This window comes from Haliotis cracherodii, unplaced genomic scaffold (assembly GCF_022045235.1).
Source record: "Haliotis cracherodii isolate W230 unplaced genomic scaffold, xgHalCrac1.p SCAF_12, whole genome shotgun sequence".
NCBI classification, from domain to species: Eukaryota; Metazoa; Mollusca; class Gastropoda; order Lepetellida; family Haliotidae; genus Haliotis; species Haliotis cracherodii.
The window spans coordinates 34847253-34872409 of record NW_027266267.1 but is presented as its reverse complement, the minus strand read 5'-3'; the positions used below and the strand labels follow the sequence as shown (position 1 = coordinate 34872409).

At 39.8% G+C, this 25157-nt stretch overlaps 1 protein-coding gene across 1 annotated transcript in view; it reads right to left on the bottom strand.

Annotated features, from left to right (window-relative positions):
• The window catches only part of LOC139458379 (cell adhesion molecule 2-like), a 38628-nt gene extending 14428 nt beyond the window's left edge, over positions 1 to 24200 (bottom strand). Inside the window, exon 1 of the mRNA XM_071239786.1 lies at positions 23816 to 24200. Within this exon, the coding sequence (XP_071095887.1) occupies positions 23816 to 23873 (58 nt within the window). The 5' untranslated portion in view covers positions 23874 to 24200. The remainder of the gene's footprint in view (positions 1 to 23815) is intronic.
• Between the last annotated feature and the right edge of the window lie 957 nt (positions 24201 to 25157).

Here is a 25157-nt window from a genome sequence, read left to right as displayed (position 1 = left end):
ATCCACGTATGTATGCTCAAAGAGCTTTTGACCAACATGAGCACAATATTGATAATTCTGTCTGGGAAAGCTTAGCATGCTTTCATGCTTATTACTCAAATAAAACATTAATACACATTTCTTTAGCCGGTTTGAAGATGAAAGGGGAGACAACTCCATTTGTCCCTCCTTCACATGTTGCTGCGCCCTAACAGCAAACAGATAGCTTCAAATCTGCTCTCTGTCACAAATTATCTGCACTGAGTAAATATGCTTCGCTCAGGTCACAAAGACAGGCTCTCCGTTCTCTGCCAAGAGAGACAAACATTGAAACGTATTCTTTAAAGTTGCCTGCTGCTTGTGCCCATCCTAAAAGTTTCCTTACCCTGACCAAGACAGGCCTCCAGAACGTTCAGAGAGGCCCTTTACTTATCATGACCATGTTTGTACGAAGCTGAGTTTCAGATGGCCATCGGTCAACGGTAGACCAATAAAATTCAAATTTGACAGATACTTTGTTTAAGTAGTCAGACTTTTAACCAAGAAAATGAGAAGCAAGGCGTCATAATTAAACAGTAAATAGAAGGATTAGTCTTACTTATAGTATCAATTTAATAAAACAATGCACAGCCATCAACATTTGTAATTGAAATTCTGAGCAGCACATGTCTTTGCATCATACTTTCTGTATCATAGGAAACCCTGTCAGTAGCTATAGTGACTTAGTCAAGCACTTTTCTTATCGCCATGTTTTATTGTCCAGGTGACATATATTCATCCAATAATGAATGGTATTCCATTAATTTGTTGTTATGGTTCATCCACTATTTCTGTTGATTTGACTATTTCACTTATTGACTTTAACTTATTACATGTCTTTGGTCCAAGTCATTGACCTATATACATGATATATAGCTTTTCGTGTCAAGTCCCTGGGAAGAAAGTGTGTGTTAAATCGGTGTTAACAGAAAAATTGGTTTTAAAGAAAAATAATGCAGATGTCAAACATAAGAAATTCATAGATTACACACGATTTCATTTTTTTACATGTTACAATATCTGATGTCAATGAGATTCCAGACACAACTTTCATTTCAAATTGTGCAAAAAAATTCTCTAATTCTTCAAATTCCCAAGACATTTATTATAAAATATACAGTCAAAAATTGTTGGGACCTAGGAAAATACTTCGAGATATCTGAGGTTTGACACAACCAAAAGAAGGAACGAAGAAGGAATATGCAGGGACCAAGCTAATACTTCGAAACAAGCATACGTTCAACACATCAACAACTGTTTGACGGTATGTGTTTACATCAATACCTGTCAATAATGATATTCTTCACATCACCAGACCACATTGACTAAATATGGAGGGTCAAAGTTCAAATAAACTATCATCACATGGTCCACACGAAAGATCAATATTCATATTTGGACAGAAAGTGTCCTGAAGCCGGACAACAGGTGGACATGACCGATGGGGTACGAGCCACGTATTTACCCAGGTCGCTGACAGCGTGTGACATTAGTGATCGGCACCTGTGAGAACCCCACAGTGCTATCAAGGGAGCCTGATAACAATAGATAGTCCCCACAAGGGCTATATTACATTTGTAGCAGGCAGTTAATCTGCTAACCTGGCTACGGACAAAGACCCTTTGGGAATGTTTATTTACTTAACTTGGGTACTGAAACATTTAAGTATGTTTCAAGTGTACATACCGAGGGCAAATAGAAATAAACCTTCTTCAACTTTACAGTGGTTTTAATTAGGTTTGTTAGGATTCATCCAAGTACCATGCATCACAATAGTTTGTGCGGTTGTGTAGAGAAAGTAAGCTAAATGTGTTTACTTACTCTATTCATCACCATATTTCTTAAATTACTCAAACTTGTCACCACTGTTATTAATCAATCATTATAAATAAATCAGCGTTCCTTTTTACCGGTAATTACCAGTTTTTTACCGATAAAATTAGGCTTGGACCAGTAATTCATATGACTGCCAGTCCCTGTGTACTGACAAATATAGTACCTTATAAATCTTTGTTGTTGAACAAGGCATCGGTGATATTCATATAAGTACATTTTTTGTTACCATCATTTGTAGCGACTTCCTCTCGAAATATAAAAAAAAGAGAGAGAAAATTGTGACTGAAGTTTGTGTGAATGACGTATAGATCTAACAAAGTAACTTCCGAGATGATATCTTTGCAATGAACATGATGTTGAAAGAACTAAAACCTAATAATTTCCATGCATATTTGTATTTGTTGAAAGTTAGTACTGGCAAAAATTAGGGGGGACTGGTAATTTTTAGAGTTGCCAGTCCACAATGACTGGCCGTTTCAAAAGCCAGCAGGAACACTGTATATATGTTAAAAACATGAAAACTTGAACATGGGAGAATAAAATGATATGTTAATATGTGGACACAAAATATTTTCATGAAAAGATACCAGAATCAAACCCTGACCAAGAACATGCTGAACAAATACTTTATCCACTTTGCTAGAAAAGCCTTTGATCCCTTTCAGTTCTGTACCTGTTCAGTTCCTACTGAAAATATTGACCCTATACCACAACCTGTGTAAGAACACTGATCCTACTCTCCATCACAATCTATGTACATATCAAATCAACATGCAGGCCTTAGTCTATCAACTGAAGATCTTCTTTCACAAATCAACTTCACATACATAATGGGACAACAATATCGCTTATCAACCCAAGAGAATTGATAGTCTTGCTTCGTAGGTCTCCAGCCAATATATCTCCCCATTTCATCTAAACTGACTTCAATATTTATGACACATCCCCTAAAGAGCATGTCAAATCAATCAAGATCAATACAGATAAGGTCCATTAAATGATTTTTCTTTGTCAGTCCTTTGCAATTATCAAACACACTTACAGGACTTAGACATCAATGTTCAGTGCGGAATAAACCCATGTTTTTACTTCACTTCCTTTTGAGAGCAAGTCATGTTGCAGCATTGTTCAACCATGTGTAGCAGCAATTTGTCATTGTACAAGCTGAAGTGCCACGCCCACAAAATCCTGCAATGTCATACACTGTACAGGCACCTCAGTAAAGAGGTATTACCTTGTCCGTCCTTAAATTGCTGCATTCAAGCCTTCAGGATAAATCAATGCCTGGGTAGTTGTATTGTTATCATGGTAGTGTTGTATAGCTTCTGTTAGTGTATTGTGAATGAGCGCAACAATTTGCCTGATTTTATATTTTGTTATGTTATGCAGATTTTGCCAAAATCTCATGACCTGAATTTGTCACGTCGTAATTTTCAATAGATCTTTATGTAAATAATAATGGACTGTTACCAGCTGGGCTTACTACAAAATGTTACTGTAGGGTTTTACCTAAAATTACAAAATGGAAGTTGTTAATTTCAAAGGTCCTTTACAGGAAATATGAGGGTCCTGTAAATTAATCAAATGTTGTAGTGCACTGTACTGTAAGATTTGATAACTATAATTTAGGATCTTCATATTTCTTGTAAAGAATTTCATACTATGAATGTCATTGTCTGTCCCTCAACATGCTCAAGACACAATATTCCTTTTTCAGAGTCCATTCTTAACCTTTTGGGTACTGAAAGCACATTTCTGCATCTCGTAAAACCTTGTTACTTATATAACTTATACTTATATACTTATATAACTAACATCTAATCTCTGAAATCAACTTTTTTACAGATAAAACAGTTATTAAAATATTGTCATAAAATATAATAACAATGACCCTAGAGAATTTGTTCCTGACACTGCAGTAATCTCAACTTGCCAAAATATTATCGATGTGATTGGGCTGTATTGAATATATTTGTTTCAGGGGGCTGTGTGACAGGCTACCTGTTACTGTTATCAGGCTCCAGACGAGTGGTTAACATGAGAAAGTCGCAGACTTTTTGTGAGAAATATGAATTTGTGCATGCGTTTTTGCATCTTTTTATACCACATTAACAATTATACACAAAAAATAATGGATGCATCTACACTAGACAATTCTTCGCTATTGCCCTCCATTCAGCATAATGCCACGCAATCAACAGTAAGTCACCTCTGACGACCATCCTCAGCTGCTGGGGACCAACCAAGCACCTTCCCAGCGCGTGACACCTTCGTTACACACCCGGTAACATCGCTGCCACCAGTGTGGGCGCGGCCATTACAAGAATCTTGAAATTTGCCCTCTAACCCCAAATGTAGTCACGTTCATACTTTTGTTTATGTCTTTGGGAATGCCATCATAGTTCATTTTGAAAAGGTTTACGACTGACCATGTTTCCCTGATGAATTTACTTTGTTGTTTGTATTATCAGATTGGTTCGAGATTGCAGACTAAAGGAAAATCAACCAACTTCTCCCTTACATTCTTACTATACCAATTACATGATAATGAAATTGAAATTCAAATTGACAAAGAAAGAAAATAATTTATCAGGGGTAACTGTCTATTGGCTGCGAGTTCAACTCCAAGCATGGTTGTGGTCATCTATCACTGTGGAGAGTTATTACGACTGGTGGCAGCGATAGTATAGAGAGCTCCTCGAAGGGGCTATCGCTGTGAGGAGCTTGGGGACCAACTTGTATCCAGACACCCTGCAGGTCCTTGCTAGATAGTGTCAGGAAAAGTATCAGTTTGACCTGCCAGGCAGCCAGGAAGTACGATACTGAACAGCCGATATGATCTTGTCACCACTGCTTCATGGATGCTGAGACTTGTCTGAGTTTCAGACAGATTGTAACAACCGTATCTCAAGTCAACATATCACAATTACAAATCATGATAGATGTTCTGCAGAACATCCTCACGGCAGCAGCACCTCAGAAGCCTCAATGAAGTACACTCTTGGAGTACACGAATCAGAATTTCTTTCTACATATAAGTACACAAGGAGCGCAATGCCATCTGAGCATACTTACACCTTAATTCCATCTTCCAATGTACAAAGTATTTTGGGTGAAACAATAGTGTGAGTGAGTTGGGTTTAATGCTGCTTTTAAGTGATGCAGGTCTCAGACGTTTACCACTTCGCTGAAACCCACAAGCACAGGCATGGTGCTGACAAACCTAGAAACACAATTAGGGTGAACCGGGATTTGAACCCACAATCATAGGTTTCTGGCATGCCCAAGGGACGCAACTCTGCACAGCGAATCGCGGCGCCTTAGACGACTGAGCCACCCGTGCCCGCGGGTGAAACGATTAATCAGTGCACCAGTGTATTGTAAGTATTCATGTGATAAGATACACAATACTTTGTTTTCTGTATCGATACAACACGATAAACTTGCTGAAATATATTACTCACTATTCGTTTATTAACCCCTGGCGTTTTTGCCAGATATATTGGAATTGACGTTTCATGTTCATTACTAAAAACAACCACAAAGAAGATGTGTCTACTGCTAGCTTTTCCTTTTGCAATATTTTGAGCCCGCTCTGAAATATTTATTTTCAAGATGCTCCATGTGATTTGACGTACATATGCGTATCACGATACACATCATAAGCATCGATCTACACAACTGGAATACGATGACATCCATCAACTAAGTCAGAGAGCCTGACCACCCGATCTCATTAGTCGCCTCTTATGACAAGCAAAGTCAGGCAGGTACTTTCAGTATGGCATTAGAAGTTGTTTTCAATATGTTGCTGAATAAATGCCATGAAGATTCTGTGTCAGAATTGGTCTTCAGCAACCATTGTACGAGGTGACTTAGAGGATCGGATGGTCAGAGTCGCTGACTTGATTGATGCATGTCATCTTATCCAGTTTCCTAGATCAATGCTAATGGTGTCATGCAATCACTGGACTGTCTGGCCGAGACTCGATTATTTCAAGATTGCCATCCTATAGCTGGAATATTACTGAGTCTGGCAACATGTTCAAGGACCAACCAACAAACAAGGAAGCCCAAACAAACCATGGTTGGTTGTTGGTTGGTTAGTTGCTTAACGCCGCACTCAGCAATATTCCAGCTATATGAACATGATGAAGGCAGTCTGTAAATAATCCAGTCTGGACCAGACAATCCAGTGATTAATATCATGAGCATCGATCCACGCAATTGGGATCGATGAAATTGCATCCAAAAAGTCAGCGAGCCTGACCACCCGATCCCGTTAGTCGCCTTTTACGACAAGCATAGTTGCCTTTTACGGCAAGCATGGGTTGCTGAAGACCTATTCTACCCCGGAATCTTCACGGGTCTCAACAAACCAGGTAATATATAACAACAAATGCCATTCCTAGAATATCTGATCTAGAACTCAATGGACTTAGATATACGTCCATTAGTTTTTAAGTCAGTGACAATTTGTGTTCAACCCTCAGTAAAAACATACTTCCTGACCCTGAAGATGAACGCACCATCAACTAGGAAAACAATACCAGCAGTGCATACTTCTACAAGTCCTGGGTACAATACACTTCAGTGTACCACAACAAATCTCCCTCAACCCTACAATAGGAATGTACAACATGTCAATCGCAAATTGACGTCAATTTTGAAATTAATGACCAGTTAGTCATGTTTGATAACATCCACAGCATGTGTGCTTGAGTTGACAAACGAAACAGGTCACTGACTCCTTTATGCGGATAACGATGGGGTATGTCGGTGATGAGATCATCCCACTGTACATCCACAACAGACAGCACACTTGACGGTCTTATGCTCAACCTTCCAATGCTTATGTCAGTCTTTAAAATGAACTGATACAGCACTTTCTGAGACTTTAACAATTGTACCAAAGCTCTAGCGAGCTTGTCTTGTGAACTTCTGATGGGTTTAGTCAGTTGTTTGGGTTGGTTGTTGGTTTGTTGTTTAACGCCGCACTCAGCAATATTCCAGCTATATGACGGCGGTCTGTAAATAATAGAATCTGGGCTAGACAATCCAGTGATTGATATCATGAGCATCAATCCACGCAATTGGGATCGATGACATGCATCAACCAAGTCAGTGAGCCTGACCACTAGTCCTTGGAAATTGGCACTAGTCCTGTTGTCCTTACCAAACTGCCCAATAGTAAAGGTATCCCAAGGACAAGTAGAAGTTTGCCCATTTTTTAAAGGGTTTTGCTATATGTTATTATCATAAGGACTAGCGGGCAAAAACTGTTAGTTTCTAACCCTGGCGATCCTGTTAGTCGCCTCTTACGACAAGCATAGTCACCTTTTACGGCAAGCATAGATTGCTGAAGACCTATTCTACCCCGGATCTTCACGGGTCTTGGTGTTTGGTGGCAGAAGGGGGCAGTACTGTGTCTATATGTTTTTTAATATTTGTCCAAGTGCTGAGAAAAGATAGCAGTTCTTTATTCATTTTGCTTGTTCAGTGAATTCGTCTGAATCTTGAGGCCGTTGGATATCTGATAATAACCACTACATCGTTTTACAGCTTTCCCACCTACAACTGCTATGAAGATCCTCACACTTTTTTATAGCACAGAATGTGGAGAAAAACTAACATGTTGACCAAGCTTAACTTATCAGGGACTTTCTCAAAAGTTGTCAGCTGAGTTATTTTTCCCATATTTGATCAGAATGTGGTGTATGGAGCAATGGGCCTGTGTCCAGCGAGGGAGCGGAGTGAGGATGGTGGCAGTTAGTGTGTGATTGCCACCTGTAATTGCTCCCAACACACACATCCCCCATTCCATATTGACTGTCACATAGACAGGTATTCCTCGTCAGATCTGGCCACCAGCCCGCTTGTCATGCCATACACACACAGTGTCAACATCTCACCACAAACATAGTCAGTTCAACACTGTGTCCAACCTAGTGAAAACATTCAATTCTTTTTTCCCCTTATTCATTCTCGTGTTGTGAGTGAGTGAGTAGGTGGTTACTTGGGAAATCTGTAAACATGGTAAAGCAGCGTTAGAAATTGGCACTAGTCCTGTAATCCTTGCCGAACTGCCCAATAGTTAAGGTATCATCAGTAGAAATTTGATATTTTTAAGGGTTTTGCTATACATGCTATATGTTATCATTATAAGGACTAGTGGACTAAAACTGTTAGTTTCTACGACCGTAAAGGAAGTTTTGGGTTTTTTTAAATGTTTTGAATATAGAAAAATATTTGTATATATTCCCTTAGCAGTATTAATCATTGTTTAACGTTTATTCGAAAAACCTCTGTGGACCAATCAGAATGCAAGATTCTAAAATGCCATGGCAAAATATTGCTTTGAGCTTTATTTCAGTAACATCATGCTTACAAAAAACATGAGTTGCTTGTGCCAATATTAAAGGTTTACCAGTTTTAGCATTGTTGATTAGGACTGACTAAAGAGGCTGATAATCAGAATTTTCATCAATGGGTAGAAATATGAACGATTATCGATATGAAATTGTTGTCATCGATAACAACTTCCAAAACAAAGTATAGATTTACCAAAACAGACTTGTTACTGTCAATGTCAATTGTCGAGGACGGAAAGCAACTGTTTTGGTTATATCTCAAGTGTCCACAAAGTAATCTATGCATAAATGTTACTGACCTCTGAACATGTCAAACAACACAAACTGTTACATTTTCAAAATCTCTAGTTCACGTCAATCATGATTTCATACAGTGAGCAGTCGCAGACGTAACATGTACGCGTGACGGCTCTGCCGTCTCTTGTACGCGAGACGGTGCGGTCCGCAGTACTCAGTGAAGCGCTTGATACTAATTAATTCAATCACCGTGGCTGTGCTGTCACCCGCGACCTCCGCGAAAGTAATTAAAGCGCTATGTAAAATCACCCACTGCCGAGAGGGACCACAATCCACCCAAGGTCGTGACTGGCGGGTCACGCGTTCATCAAGGCATCCGCCTTCCTATTTTCACATACCCTATTTTCGAACAGGTAAAACATGTCAACATGTCATTCTGGACTGGATACACTTGAAAGTGTACTCGTCGAAGCTAGCGACCAGTTATCGCCATTTTGTTCATGTTATTTCTGAAATATTCCGTGTATACTCGGACCTCGTGGTATCGCGGCATTCATCGTATCGCGGCATTTGTGATTTCCGGTCACGCGGACACGCCTTTTAGCGGGTGTTTGTTAATGAAAATCAGTAACCAGGAAGTGCTCGCTCCGTAAACAATTTCAATTTCCTCGGAATGTTCCGTCTGCTGCAAGTTAGGGGTCATTATCGCATTAATACTTACTTCTGGTATCTTTTTATGTTATTATTATTGCCCCATCTGTCAATGGACAGCGATATGATCGGCAGTTTCCCAAATAAACTTCCTCTCTCTCGACCTGAACTAGATCATCTACATATTCATGGCGACTAACGGAAGTTACGTATGCCGCACATTTTCCCGCGCTGTGGCCAGGATATATTAGGAGATAATAAGGGCCAAAATGTAATACTTAGCAGTACTTTTTCACTAGTAGCCAAATCATAAATACATACTTGAAAGTGATATGGAGTGCTTTATATATATTTTGAACATGTTTCCATTTTTTCACAATTTATTTCCATCCAATTTTTATCACAAAAAATCTTAAAATATCATTTCTGATATTTAGCGGTGAGTGATATGGTGAGCGAGTATGGTTTTACGTGGCTTTTAGCACTATTCCAGCAATGGTAGGAGACACCAGAAAATGTGATCCATGCCTGCTGTAAAAGGCGACTATGCTTGGCGTAAGAGGTGACTAGCGGGATCGGGTGGTCAGACTCGCTGACTTGGTTGATGATGTAATCGTATCCCAATTGCATAGATCGATGCTCATGATATCAACCACTTAATTGGCTGGTCCAGACTCGATTATTTACAGACCGCCGTCATATAGCTGGAATATTGCTGAGTGAGGCACACAATGTTTAACAACAAACAAACAAACAAACAAAACAAGAAATGAGCTTCACACATTGTACATGATGTACCCATGTGGGGAATCGAACCCAGGTCTTTAGTTGTGAAGAGCTGAATCTTTAACCACTAGGCTAATCAGTGGTCCTGATTTCATAGACACAAAATGTTCTGCATATGGTAAATCCAATATTACCACTGTTAACAGGATGACTTTCACTATTATTCATACCACAGCCACGACTTATCATGCTGATATTCCTGGCTGAGGGAAGTTTTCCTGCACAACAAGCATGTTCAGTGTATAATTTGATTAATTAAGTGTCATAATTTGAGAACAAAAGGGAACTGAACTCTATCTCCTCAGATTACGACCAACGAATAATAATCACATCCTCTTCCTACCCTGTCTACTTCCCTGTATCTTGTTTGTTTTCTGCCAGAATCACCGCCTCCGTGGTCTGGTGGTAGAGCGTCCGTCCGGAGAGCGGAAGGTCCGGGGTTCGATCCCCAGCCACGTCATGGGTACTTGTTGTTACCCTGTTTGGCGCTCGGCATAAAGGGGTTAAAATAAGGACTGGTCAGCTTGGAGTCAGTCTGAGTGGGCTATTCATGTTAAACTGCGGCATGGTATCTCAGTGGGCAAGCACTATAAATCAGCATCAGTCCAGACTAGTATACAAGCAGTCACACACACATGCATGCATGTCACTATGTTAGTACAATAATCTTGGCCGCGACGTTAAACCCCATTTTACCTCACTTCATCATGCTCAATGTGTCTTAAAAATATATGGTGGCGGCCTGTAAATAATTGAGTCTGGCTGTTTGGGGTTATTTTTGTTGCTGCTTAAGGCTGTCCAGCTATATGACGATGATCTGCAAATAATCAAGTCTTGACCAAAGGATCCAGTGATTGACAGAGGATCGATCAATGCAATTGGGATACGAAAATATGCATCCACCCAAACAGCGAGAGTTACCATCCGGCCAATCCCATTGGTTGCCTCTTACGACAAGCATGGGTTGCTTCAGAAGTTCAGACCAAGTCTAACTAATAAGAGGTTCAACCAGACAAACCAGTGACTGATACTATGAGCAACGAGCCACTGTTCCAGGGTATATGATATAATCCAAGTCACCAGTGTTTTACATAAAAGAAATGCCAAGAAGCCATCAAGACCCACAGACTGTAGAACCTGCTGGCCCTGATTAAACTCTTTTAGGCCCTCTTTTAACTGCAGCTTACAGTGACGATTAAATTGACAAGTAAATTCACTACATGCCATAAGAACTAGGGCTGGGACGATACACCAACTGTGCGATCCGATACGTATCACGATACATTGTTCGCGATACGATATGTATCATGATACTTGAAAGTGCTCTTATCTGTGGTGTGTAAGCCATCTTTTTCATAGACAGGATAGTCAAATACCTGGCACACTGACGATTTACAGCTGGCAGTGTCAAGTATGATGCTACGGATGAAACTGTTTACTTTTTCACTACTAATGAGTGTATGGTGTAACACCCATTAAAGCAAAAATTTAAGGTATCAGAGATCCAGATAAGCTGCGTATCTGCGTAAAATACGCATCAGAAATGCAGAAATACGCAGTAAAATAATATCCAAGCGTATCAAATACGCAACGAACATTAAAGATACGCTACAAAATAAAACTTGTGCGTATCATCAAAATATTGTGAAGTAACCCTGCGTATTCGATTGGCAAATCAGCAACTTATTTTGAAATTATAAACGGGCATTCCGTCAACCTTGCCCAACTCCACGATGACAGTTACATCATGATCATTTGCCATCACACTTTCTTGTGGAAGTATCGTGGTATTTTTGAGTCCTATAAAGCTCTTGAACCCACACACCAGTTTGCGGGGACTAGATGAATAGTGTTTTTAAATATTTAACTTAAATACCCACATGTGTAAAAACTAGTGGGTAACAGAAATTTGAATACCCAGATAGAATAGCTGATACGCAGTGATTTTAAAATGCATGGGTAAAATACCCACAACACCAAAGGTTATCTGGAGCTCTGAGGTATGAATTGATATTTTGTACTCAGTGTGCGACTAAGAATAAGATCGATACTTGTATCAGGAAGTAAAATATCAAGATCCGGTGTTGCATCGGTGTTTCGTCCTATCACTGATAAGAACCCATACACGTTTGAAACTACAAGCATGACACAAAATCTACCTGTCACGGGCCGATGGGCAAGCGCTTTTTTCAAACACTGCCAGTGACCGAGTCTCACCACTGTTCCACTACAATTCTTATCTCAAATCAACCCCGGGAACTTCCCTCCGTAGCAAACATTAATTATGTCACAAATCCACATCAATGTGGATAATCACAATCCTTACCTGATGCCTCGTTAACCCCTAAAACATGTTAACCCTTAATTGTCCAGTTGGGTGCATTCTGGGACCACCAGACTTAACGTGTTTAATGCCCATAAGAGAAAATAATCCACATCACACTCAATGAGGTCTTTATGTTGTATAATCATGAATGACAAATACACAGAAGTCCTCTTCCTTACATAACTGACAGTAATTCATCAATAACCACGGTGATGGCTACTAAACACTGAACAGTGAAGAATTAGTGTGAGAGTGAGTGAGTTTTGTTTGAACACCTTTTTTAACAGTATTCCAGTCATATCACGGCATGTCAGCTTAATGTAGTAGGAAAGCCCCAAGTGATGCAGGTCTAAGACATTTACCACTTCGGTGAAATCCACGAGCACAGGTATGGTATATATATATAGTTTTAAATAAGATAACTTGTTTCTAGGACTTAATGTCAGTCTTCCCATCAAGGGGACATAAAATATTTGGTGCATATTGCCGTACCACAAGAACAGGAAGTACAGTGTCATCTGAAGTCTGCAGAGCATGTAGTGAGTGAATGAGGATATACGCCGCTTTGAGCAATATTCCAGCAATATCACGGCGGGGGACACCAGAAATGGGCTTCACGTTGTACCCATATCGGGAATCAAAAAGGTCCTCGGCGTGACGAGTGAACGCTTTAACTCCTTGGCCACCCGACCACCCCTTAAGTAAAGTTGAAGGGGATATAAGATTTGGGTTCACTTGTACAAAGTTCTTGTTGTGGTGGTGTGTGAAAGTTACCATGGTTACATGTCGTAATCACTTTGTGCCAGGAACTCTGTCACCAGTTTCTGTGATGTTTTTTTAAAATCATGAACATTATAAAAAAACAACTTAGTGCTTTTTGCCCAAATATTCTAACTCATTCAATCTCTAAATAATTTCAAACCAAAAGCAAACAAATGCACCAATGGCAGGATCATGATTATTGCTGATCCATCTTGGATAGCCTGAAGATCAACATTGATGTTATCAGGGTCTAATTCAGTAATTTCACTATTTCTTAACAGTTTCCAATTTCAATGAACTATGGTTTCTCTGAAGCTTTATTTATTCCTGCTAAATCAATACCCCTTTCAACAAACCGACAGCGATGCAAGGGCCCTCCGGTATTTAACTTTCCTTCTCAGTTCCACAGAAATTAACATTTCCAATCTCTGATAAAATCCCTTGTATTTATTTTGAAATAAGATTATTGCGAAGCAAAACCTCAGCCAAGCTCTTACTCCTCCAAACAAAGACATCAAGGAAGAGAGGAAATATTGACATAATTTACTTGATCAACTGAGCTAATGAAGACATTTCCCCTGACTCTTCATGAAGAGATGTCCTTAACACCTAAACAAGCGTAACAATGGGACGAGGGGGTCGCACGAAGATAGGGTTTCAAAGAAACAAGACATTCTCCCAGCGCGTTTGTGTGTAAACTATTGCTGTACTCTGCTATCTAAACTTGCAAATGTCAGGTAGGCAAGTGACTGCTTCCACTTTGTGCCGGCACTCCTCACAGAAACCAGATGGGAACCTAACTGAGCCAGCCCTCTGGTCGCCTTTGTACCTTAAGTAGGCAGACTGATTCACTTTCTACAATGGTCTTATAACCCGGAATATATTATACTGGGTAGGGAATTAATATTTGGTTTATGGTTCTGGCCGGGTTTGAATCGAATAATGGAAATCAATCTCATAACATTTCTTGCAATAGGACAGAATAAATACAATCTGTGTGGTTTTGTAGCTTCAAGAAAGAACAAGAGGAATACGGAGGGTTGCATTTTAGGGGTCTTGTGAGTCACCAGTGTTAGGTGCCATTCAAGCAGGGGCACAAATCGTCACTACCTCGCTAGGCTGAGTGAGTTTATTGATACAAAAGGATACCAGTATACAATGGAATAAATATATATATTGAAAAAATGTTGACATGCATGAACAGAAGCAGACATCAATGGTTGTTTCAGTCTAATACTACTCACTAATACTAGTCATGATTTATGTGAAACAACCAGATAGTAGGATAAAACAACTGGTCCCCTTAGCATGCTTAGATTGTGACTGGTCATGGACTAACAGACCGGTGTCTCTATATACCCTGATGTACAAGAGTCAGTGGTTATTATGGTTATCAGCTAAAGGCCCATTGTTATTTGTACTGACTCACATTACGAAACATGGTTTGATTGTACAGTTAGGAGAGGAAAGATCTGAATCTAGAGTCCATAAACATGATCAAGCATGATTTGATGCATGATTTAAAGCATGATAAAGCATGATTTGATGCATGATTTAAAGCATGATAAAGCATGATAAAGCATGACAACATTCTTAACTTCCACCCATACTGTATCTAATCTAAATCTGTAATGACATGTAACTATCTACAATTTTTTCCTCTATCTTGCATTTTGGGCATGAGGCTTTACTGAATGTCTGTCCATCCATAGTTCTAAATAAAATCAAATGAAAACTTGACCGAGGACTCTCCTGGCAACAAATTATTTTATTATCATTAAATTTTATTCATGTTTGGATGTTTGGGCTGATCAAAATGTCACACTGAAGAAATTCTTGGTCAAAATACATCTAAATCATCAGTAGCAGGTGGGAGGAAAGGGGGGTAATTGTTACGTCCAAGATTATTGCACTTATACAGCGACATGCATGGTTGTGTGTGTGTGTGTGTGTGTGTGTGTGTGTGTGTGTGTGTGTGTGTGTGTGTGTGTGTGTGTGTGTGTGTGTGTGTGTGTGTGTGTGTGTGTGTGTGTGTGTGTGTGAGTGTGTGTGTGTGAGTGTCTGTGTGTGTCTACTTGTACTAAACTGGACTAATGCCACTTTTATAGTGCTACCTCACTGAGATACCATGCCTAAGTTTAACATGAATACCCCACTCAGACACAGTATACTCCGGGACCTTGTTATAAGCCCCTAAACTTTGAGCGCCAGGCAGGGTAACAACAAGTACCATCTTTTAACATCATTTGGTATGACGCGGCTGGGGATTGAACCCACAACCTTCCGCTCTCCGGTTGGACGCACAAGACCACGTCTCATCAGTAGCAAGGATGGTCAATTTATAAACGATGTTAAAAAAACAACAAGGAATAGTGCAGAAAAAGTGTGGGGGCTTACTGTCTCAATAATTAGTTTATGTATGATAACACAGTAAACACTGAGACAATATTGATCCTTACAGATTGTAGCATCTGTTGCCATGGTGGTGGAAATAGCAAACGTGTGCAGTGAAACATATCCAATTGCATATTACAGGAATAATACATGATGAGTGTACACAGGAATATATTCAGGTAACAGAATTCGAACAGGATTAATAGAAAATAGGACACAATCAAAGTTCAGAATGGAACATGTGTGATATATATACTACTCAAAGATGTTAAAGAACACTCGAATCTTTCATATTACAATAGTTAATCTGTCATGGCATGACCCCCCTCTAGTCATTCTCTCAACCACTACAGTCTCCCCACACACCTACAGTCAGTGTCCCCACCCACCTAACGTCAGTGTCCCCACCCACCCAATGTCAGTGTCCCCACCTACAGTCACTGTCCCCACCCACAAACAGACAGTAGTCCCCAGCCACAAACAGACAGTAGTCCCCACCAACAGTCAGTGTCCCCAGCCACAAACAGTCACTGTCCCCAGCCACAAACTGTCAGTGTCCCCACCCACAAACAGTCGCTGTCCCCAGCCACAAACAGTCAGTGTCCCCACCCACAAACAGGCAGTAGTCCCCACCCACAAACAGGCAGTAGTTCCCACCAACAGTCAGTGTCCCCAGCCACAAACAGTCAGTGTCCCCATCCACAAACAGGCAGTAGTCCCCAGCCACAAACAGGCAGTAGTCCCCACCCACAAACAGTCAGTGTCCCCAACCACAAACAGGCAGTAGTCCCCACCCACAAACAGGCAGTAGTCCCCACCCAAAAACAGTCAGTGTCCCCACCCACAAACAGTCAGTGTCCCCACCCACAAACAGGCAGTAGTCCCCACCCACAAACAGGCAGTAGTCCCCACCCAAAAACAGTCAGTGTCCCCACCCACAAACAGTCACTGTCCCCACCCACAAACAGTCACTGTCCCCACCCACAGTCACTGTCCCCACCCACAAACAGACAGTATACCTCACCCATCCACCCAGTCAGTGTTCCCACCCTCAAAGAGACAGTATACCCCACCCACAAACAGTCAGTGTCCCCACCCATAAACAATGCCCCCCACCCACAGTCCCCCCACCCACAGTCTCCCCACCCCACCTATTACACCCATGTGGAGAACATCAACAACAACAAAAACCCTGCTTTTCCCTTCCAACAAAGCAATAATTGTCTGAATCAAGTTGCCAATGAAATCTACAAGTCATGACAACCACTACCTACACTGAACCTAAGGTCTCACATTGCAGCAGGCCATCAGCATGATCAGCCAGATATCTACACCTAGTATTACATTACACACCTTCCCAACCCACAAGTGTACAAACACAAGGCCGTACAAACTGCATCTCTGTTTCCATGGTTTCCAGAACAGCATAGTTAAGCTTAGTTTTTTGGTTTGGTTTGCTGTTTAACGCTGCACTCAGCAATATTCCAGCTATATGACGGTGATCTGTATATAATCAAGTCAGGACCAGACAATTCAGTGATTAACATCATGAGCATCTATCCACGCAATTGGGATCGATGACATGCATCAACCAAGTCAGCGAGCCTGACCACCCGATCCCATTAGTCGCCTCTTACGGCAAGCATAGTCGCCTTTTGTGGCAAGCATGGGTTGCTGAAGACCTATTCTACCCCGGTTCTTCACGGGTCTACAACTACAATCTTGGAAAGATATCAGACCATAAGCTAGGGCTTCAGTGAATACAAAACACATGACACAAACAACACCACGATAAATGTTCGTATCACTCTGATAAACTACATAACATGACCTTGTTGGATTGGGTATCCGGCATCTACGTTAGCGCCTAATTAATCTAGGTACTGTTTCATACAACATACTATTGTCTCTTTATTCAACAGAATAGCAAAAGGCCTAAAGTAAATGCAAAGGAATCGCTTGCAATTTATATATATTCAACTTGGGCTGCAGACGACTATGCTTCTTGTAAGAGGCAACTAACGGGATCGGGTAGTCACTTGGTTGATGCATGTCATCGGTCCCAATTGCGTGGGTGAATGCTCATGATATCAATCACTGGATTGTCTGGTCCAGAGTCGTTTATTTACAGACCGCTGTCATATAGCTGGAATATTGCCGAGTGCTGCGTTAAACAACAAACCAACTTGGGCTGCAATTATTAACACCAGTCATGCCAGTATCTGACAATCTTAAACATGATTATTTTTTGGCTAAAATAATTGCATCATGTTGATTACAAGCCAGACCATGTTAAGTGATCACCAGAACGCATGTTTCCTCAACCATCACTGAACAATATGCAGAAACTGGAACATCACAGAGTCTCATGTAACATCAGATCTGCCAGGAACTGGCCAGGATTGGCTGTAAGATGGGGTTACTTTTTGTTGAGCAACAACTTTACACGCAAAGAAGCATTGCAAGTTAAATTCAATTTAAACAGCAGCCATATCTGATAACATTATGCAGGCCAGTCAGTCTAACAGTCTCATGTGTTATTGTGCTCCAAACACCCATGGCACCAGGAGGACGGAATGATGAATAAACAACTAATAAAGATTTAAAATGAAAATATGACACTCTAGTGAGGTAGTTCTAGCAGAATTCTGTTGTACAAATTTGATGCAGATCCACAACGAAGTAACAAAATTATTAAAACCTGCCACAGTCATAAACTAGTCCCAATGATTATGTTCAGTTCAAGATAATCAGGTAAATCCTGCTGCTTCTTTTAATGAGCCTCCAGGAAATACCAGCCAAGACTGGGTCTTAAGGACTTCCTGTTCCGTTGAAACACTCGCCAGAAAGTCTCATCTATGTTAAAGGTACCTTCACTCGGAGCGGTAAAAATCAGTGTTCTCGTTTACCGGTACTTAGGCTTGGACCGGTAATTTATGTGACTGTCAGTCCCTGACTGTCGTGACTTTGTGTCTCAATACTAAAAAAGGAGAAAATTGTGACTGAACATGCTGAAGTTTGTGTGAATGACATGTAGATCTAATTAAGTTACTTGAGAGATGACATCTTATAAATCTTAAGCATCAATTATATTCATATAAGTATATTTTTCAAACAAAATCAGATTTTCTGCTAACAATCAGGGTTGCAAGGAAATAACATTTCGCTTTGCTTCAAGGTTAAATATCCATTTGTAGCAACTTTGTATCAAAATATTTAAAAAAGAAAAGAGAATTGTTAGAAAATGATGTGTAGATCTAATTCAGTTACTTCAGAGATGACCTCACTGCACTAAACATGATGTTGAAAGAATTAAAACAGGAAATTTTCACATGTTTTTTTATTTGTTGAAAGTAGGGACTGACAAAAATTTAGTGGGGACTGGTAATTTTTAGAGTTGCAACTGGCAGTTTCAAAAGCCAGCAGGAACATTGAAAAATGTTATCCATTATACATGTTATATGTGTCGAAACATTTTGTAAGCATGGTTAGGAGAGGGCTGAGAAAAGTGTGTCATTTATCTTGCTTATCACAACCCAGGGTTAGAAAGGAAATCTTATTTTCACTGGCACTCCATAAGCATTTGCCACAATTCACATAAAAATGGAAGTCGACATGGAAATGTCACTTTTGTGATTTTCTAATTCTATGTGCCCTCTAAATCTCTAACTCAACAATGGTGCAGTGTGACATTATGGACAAGATGCCCCATGAATTTCCTGTTCCATTTTAAACACTGTAAGATGTCTCTTGGCAAGCTGCATTGCTGAAGCTCAAGATAAGCTTTTGGTGTTGTGGGTATTTTACCCATGCATTTTAAAATAAAAAGGGTATCAGTAATTCTATCTGGGTATTCAAATTTCTGTTACCCACTAGTTTTTACACATGTTGGTATTTAAGTTAAATATTTAAAAACACTATTCATCTAGTCCCTGCAGACTGGTGTTGTATGGGTTCGAGAGCTTTATAGGACTCAAAAATACCATGAAACTTCCACAAGAAAGTGTGATGGCAATTGATCATGATGTTACTTTCATCGTGGAGTTTGGCAAGGTTGACGGAATGCCCGTTTATAATTTCAAAATAAGTTGCTGATTTTCTAATCGAATATGCAGGGCTTCTCCACAATATTTGGATGATACGCACAAGTTGTATTTTTGTAGTGTATCTGTAATATTCGTTGCGTATTTGATACGCTTGGACTTTATTTTACTGCGTATTTCTGCATTTCTGATGCGTATTTTACGCAGATACGCAGCTTATCTGGAGCTCTGTCCTATATATGATGGGACCACTGTCACCATGTGAGTCAGAGGTTTATGAACACAGTCACCACCAACGCTCATTGTCTTGGCCTAAGTGATCTACAGACTGTGAGCCCCATCAGAGCAATAAATCACAGCCAGGCTTATCTGCTGTCCCAAGCCAGCATGCAGTTTCAATTAACCATGTCTGTAAGACCTGCCTTGGGCCTCACAGCTCTCCCACACCACAGCACAGAAACAGACCCGTGAAATGGTTCGTTGCAAACTACCAAGGATATCCTTGTCTACATGTGTAATCCAGATTAACAATGTTTCCTCAAAGAATCAGTCTGTCAAAAAAGTAGTTCATGATTTTGAAAGATTATTTCCAAAGCCAACACATTTTTTAGGATTATTTTTAAACACAGATATATGTTTATGAATAGTTTTTGTTTCTGTATGTGGAACACATTCAGAATGTCATGGTGTTATTCAAATATGGAGAGTGCTGCATACACTAAATGTTTCTTTTCAAACTAAGTGAACAGAGATGCCATCTCTAGACCCAAGGCTACAGTAACACTCTTGAACATGTTGAAGTTCCATGAACCAACTCATGTCAATTGCTGATGCTAAATTTAACTGAAAAAATATCCCAAGTAACAAGAATAATAACATGGAAATTATCAACAGCCAGTGTTTCAAAGAGCTAGCGTAAAAAATATGGACAACTGGAGTATTAAGTTTTCTTAGTTTAACGACTGCCAACGTGACAATAGCTCAATATACTACTGCTAGACATATTGATGTCCTGTAGTGTGTTGAATGAGTTTCGAGAATGTAACCGATCATCTTATCTTCCAATCACAAACTATGACCTGACTCAACAACCTGTTTCTGTAGAACACAAAGAGACAATGCCCTGGAATAGTGTGTTAATAAGCATGACAAGTATTCTTTGTTGTTTAACGCAGCACTCAGCAATATTCCAGCTATATGACGGCGGTCTGTAAATAATCACATCGGGACCGGACAATCCAGTGATTGACGTCATGAACCACGATCCACGCAATTGGGATACGATGACATGCATCAACCAAGTCAGCGAGTCTGACCACCCAATCCAGTTAGTCGCCTTTTACAACAAGCATGGGTTGCTGAAGACATATTCTACCCCGGATCTTCACGGGTTTCATGACAAGTGCAAGCATTTCTTGTACCAGCATGATCAGACCACTTTAACATACATCAGATACATGCACAATTCATGACTCCAAAATTAAACCACTTATATGACACAGCCTTGAGACCTTATTTACTAGGTTATCAGAGTATTCTACATTCCTCTGTTATCGTGTTAATACAAAAAATGTTTCAAATTTTCTTAATTAGTTTTCTTTCTCTTTCAAGTAAATATGAACACAACAATTAAGGCACGTGAGTGAGACAGCCAAGTGTGTGGGGTGGGGGAGCCAAGTGTGTGGGGTGGCGCAGCCAAATGTGTAGGATGGGGGTGCAAGTGTGTGGGGTGGGGGAGCCAAGTGTGTGGGGTGGGGGAGCCAAGTGTGCGGGGTGGGGCAGCCAAGTGAATGTGGTCGGGGAAAGGGGGGCAATGACAGTAGCTCATTTAAGTGATTTGTAAATATTGTGCCTACAGGCTTACAGTGGCTGGTAAGATATAGCCCCTTTTTTATCACCTGGAAAGTGGCCGGGCACCTTACCTGTCTGAGAATGGCTTAGATTTCCCCTGTGATGTTTGCGAGTCAACACACGAGACAGTTTCAATCACACCTACCCTGGCCAGTCTTTGTACATCTGGTTACAGGGTGAGGCAATCACAAGTTTCTAATGGTGGAAATTAACAAGTACGACATGTCTGTGGCCTTACACATACACTGGCTGTTGTAACAATGGATTACATAGTCTACTACAAGTATTTCCTTCAATCACATGCTTCAGGGGAGGATTTACTTTATTCAACTCCCAAGCTGCAGTGTGCCAGCTGGCAAACAATTGCTAAAGGCAAAACTTTTTTCCCCCCAAGAAACGTTTTTTTGGTGTCATAAGTTTGAAATTAATTCTTTACCAGGCTTATTCACATTACTGTGTTTATTTCCTAGAAACATTATGTAATTCAGGCAGCTATTGAGGCGATTCAAAAGTCAACTCACCATATTTTATACATTAGCCCTATGTAGACAAGTCTTCTAGACACGAGAGAATAAAGTCAAATTGAACCCAACTCAAGTGAAGACTGATTTGGCTAGATTGCTTCAGCTCCACAAAATAAGCTTACTTCGGGGCTCTATTTGGATTTTAACATTTATTTTGTAGATATGTTTTCTAAAATAAATTAGCTTTATTCCTGGGACTAAATATTAGTCTACACAATGCAAATTGAATTCTTCTTTTACACTAACATGAGCATGATGATGAAAGAAACTTTTACTACCTGACTTTACCATGTTGAATGAAGCATCAAGCAAACACAACCTTTCAAAATGCATTCCTGTCGAGGGAAATATGGCTCTTAAAAGCAGAAACGACTGTATGCAGTTCAAAGTGCTGTCAAACTACATTTTCATTTCTTCAATCAAACATATTTACACATGTTCCACTTCATTTTACACCCTGTTTTACGAGACATTCCCCTTTGACTTAAATTGCTGATTTGAAATGTGACACTCTTATCAGCCCAGCGAACCCCTCCCCTAGGATTTTACACCCATAAGTTTCACTTAGGAGCTTCAGTTTTAATCCCTGAGGCCCCCAAAGTTAATGACTAATAAAATTCTCTAATCCCTCCCATGAACCCCGTGCTCCTGCCACAGACAGGGTACAAATGCAGTTTGATTTATGAGGAGGCCTAAGTCCACTGTCAACTCTGCTATTTAGCCTAGAATTGTTTCAAAGTCTGAGACCATAGCGGGTTGCAGGGACATGCCTGGTTTATGACTGAACGCCTACAGCATGCCTCGCTGTGGGCCAGAAGGATCAAAACCGACTCAACTTGTAAGATGTTGCTAAATACCTAAAATAGATCAAACTGTTACTGATGGCTTTTTGAAATGAAAAACTGTTATAGATCTTACTGCTGTTGGAGTATCCCAAACATTTAGATAATGTGAGACTGACATCAATTTTGAATGTAGAGTGTCATGTTTCTGAAAATTTAATACCTAATGAAGGCATGGATTGTTTCTGCACATGTTTAGTTTATGCTAAAGAAAAACTGCATGATGGAATGTATGTCTAATATTATATCTTCCACAATTAAGAATATTTTCCATAAGTTGAAAATTGAGGCTATTTCAGTGAAACTCAGGATTTCTAATCTATCTAGAATCTACGTCTTTTTAATAAAATAGCCATTGAGATTTTTCGATTTTTTTAAATATATGCCTAAATATTTAAAATAAAAAAATAAATCACGTTTTTTCTCCTAAAAGTTATGTTTCATAACCAACCACTGTTGTTATTATAGATAATTTGAATGAATTAACATCATCTATTTATATCGTGTCCTCAAAGAAATGTCCATTACTAGGGAAACATAACAAAAACAGAATCCTGAAAACCAGGAAGAATAGCTTATCGATGCGATTGTGAAAAGACAAATAGTTTATAAATGATACATTCTGCTTGAATCATCGGAAATCCTGAAATGACCACTCCCATAGTGAATCAGCTTGTGTCGACATTCAGATAACACACCTCGTCATTTCACCTTACAGGTAATAACATGAATAACAAATCCACTTCCCATATAACAAGTGAGGCTATGCTTACATACATAGCTAGTACGGTTATATATAAATTGACTAGGCATATATTATAATACACCAGCACACCTGATTTAGGGTGCAGCTATGACGGCTGTAGACATATCTTTTGAAGTTGACAGTCCGTGTGTGACCCAGCTTGCGGGTCAAATTGCTTTCACAGACAAACCGGTGCAGTCAAACAAATATTCAAAGAAAGCATCTAAAATATTCTCGGTAAATTGCATCATGTGCACACGCTATTACACAGCCAGCAAGAACTTTGTAAAACTCTTTGAAAACTACCTTATCATAGGACGACTCTGTCCCACTTAGCTATTGTTGGGCGTCCCATGTAGATATTCAAATCACAAACACTGAGAGCACGGCAACCTGTTTTACCGAGTCGCCAAACGTCACATTACTTACCTATTATAAGAAGGAAAATTGTAAATAATCCAGCTGAACGATATGGTATCCGTTCCATAACTGTCGAAGGGTTTGCTTGTAATTTCCACACACAAACGACACACAGATGCGGTCCACTCCAAAGCTCCGATTGTAAAACAAGCTCTGTGGCTTCACGTATCCGCCATGAGTCATTTACTCCCAGAATGCTTTGCGGTGACCTACTTTCTTCTCAGCCCACCTGTAATCAACAACCGACCGACAATGTATAACTGGTAGAATATTGAATGTGGAACAGATAGTCAACACCGTATCCACATAGGCAGTATAGCACCATATACGACTTATCTGATTATCGTTTGTTTCCAACGACTTGTTTTTTCAAACCCAAAAAGTAAATACCTGTTCTTTGTTTTGGACAGAAACAGTTTACGCGTCACTTGCGTTAGAAAAGGACCCGTGTTATAGCAGAAAATCCAGTTGTAAAACATTCACGGTTGACACAACATGCTGTCTGATGTTTTGCTGTTAGTGTCAAAATATTGACTGACACGTTTGGGGAACTTACAATGAATGCTAAATATTTCAATGGTGACGCTTTCGATTTTTACTTTGTTTCTGTGAACCTTTATGCTTTGTGTTTATTGTAGTCGACAATCTGCCAGTCATGTTGATTCAGACGTACGGTCATTATGTAACCACATACGCTATTATAATGTTTTTTTGTTTGTTCTTTCAGGTTATTAAAGGTAGGTACATGAAGTGCACAATGCAATAACATATATAATGGTTATGAACATCAATACTATGACCGATTTTTTTTTTATATTTATGGTTATTATAAGCTATATAGAGTTACTTAGAATATGTTTAAAAATTCTCACAAAGGAAATATATTTTAATCGGCCCATTTTCAGTTTGAAATAGACTAATATAGGATTTGGGGATATATTATTGTCGACAATTGTCCATTAGACAAGGAAACAACAGTGAAACACGATTAATAACCTCGGATTATCTCATCGCAGAATCAGCTCACATTACATCTCTAACTCTATATATTGATGCGCCATTGATGTCCTTGGCAGTTAATTGATATCGGCGATGTTATATACCGCGCTGTATAGTTTATTTTAAAGACGTTTTGTTGGCCCAGACCACGGCGCTTAGTTATGTGTGGTAGTGTCACCAGCGACCAGTGATCGAGTGTATGTTGTTTTGAAGTCAGCTGTATGACGATAATTTGTGAGTCATCTATATACCGGTTAAGAAAACCAGTGATTGATAGCATGAACAATGATCCATCCACGTCGTTCCGAATGTATGCAGCATATAGGTACCTCTCAAAGCAGTACGTTGTATT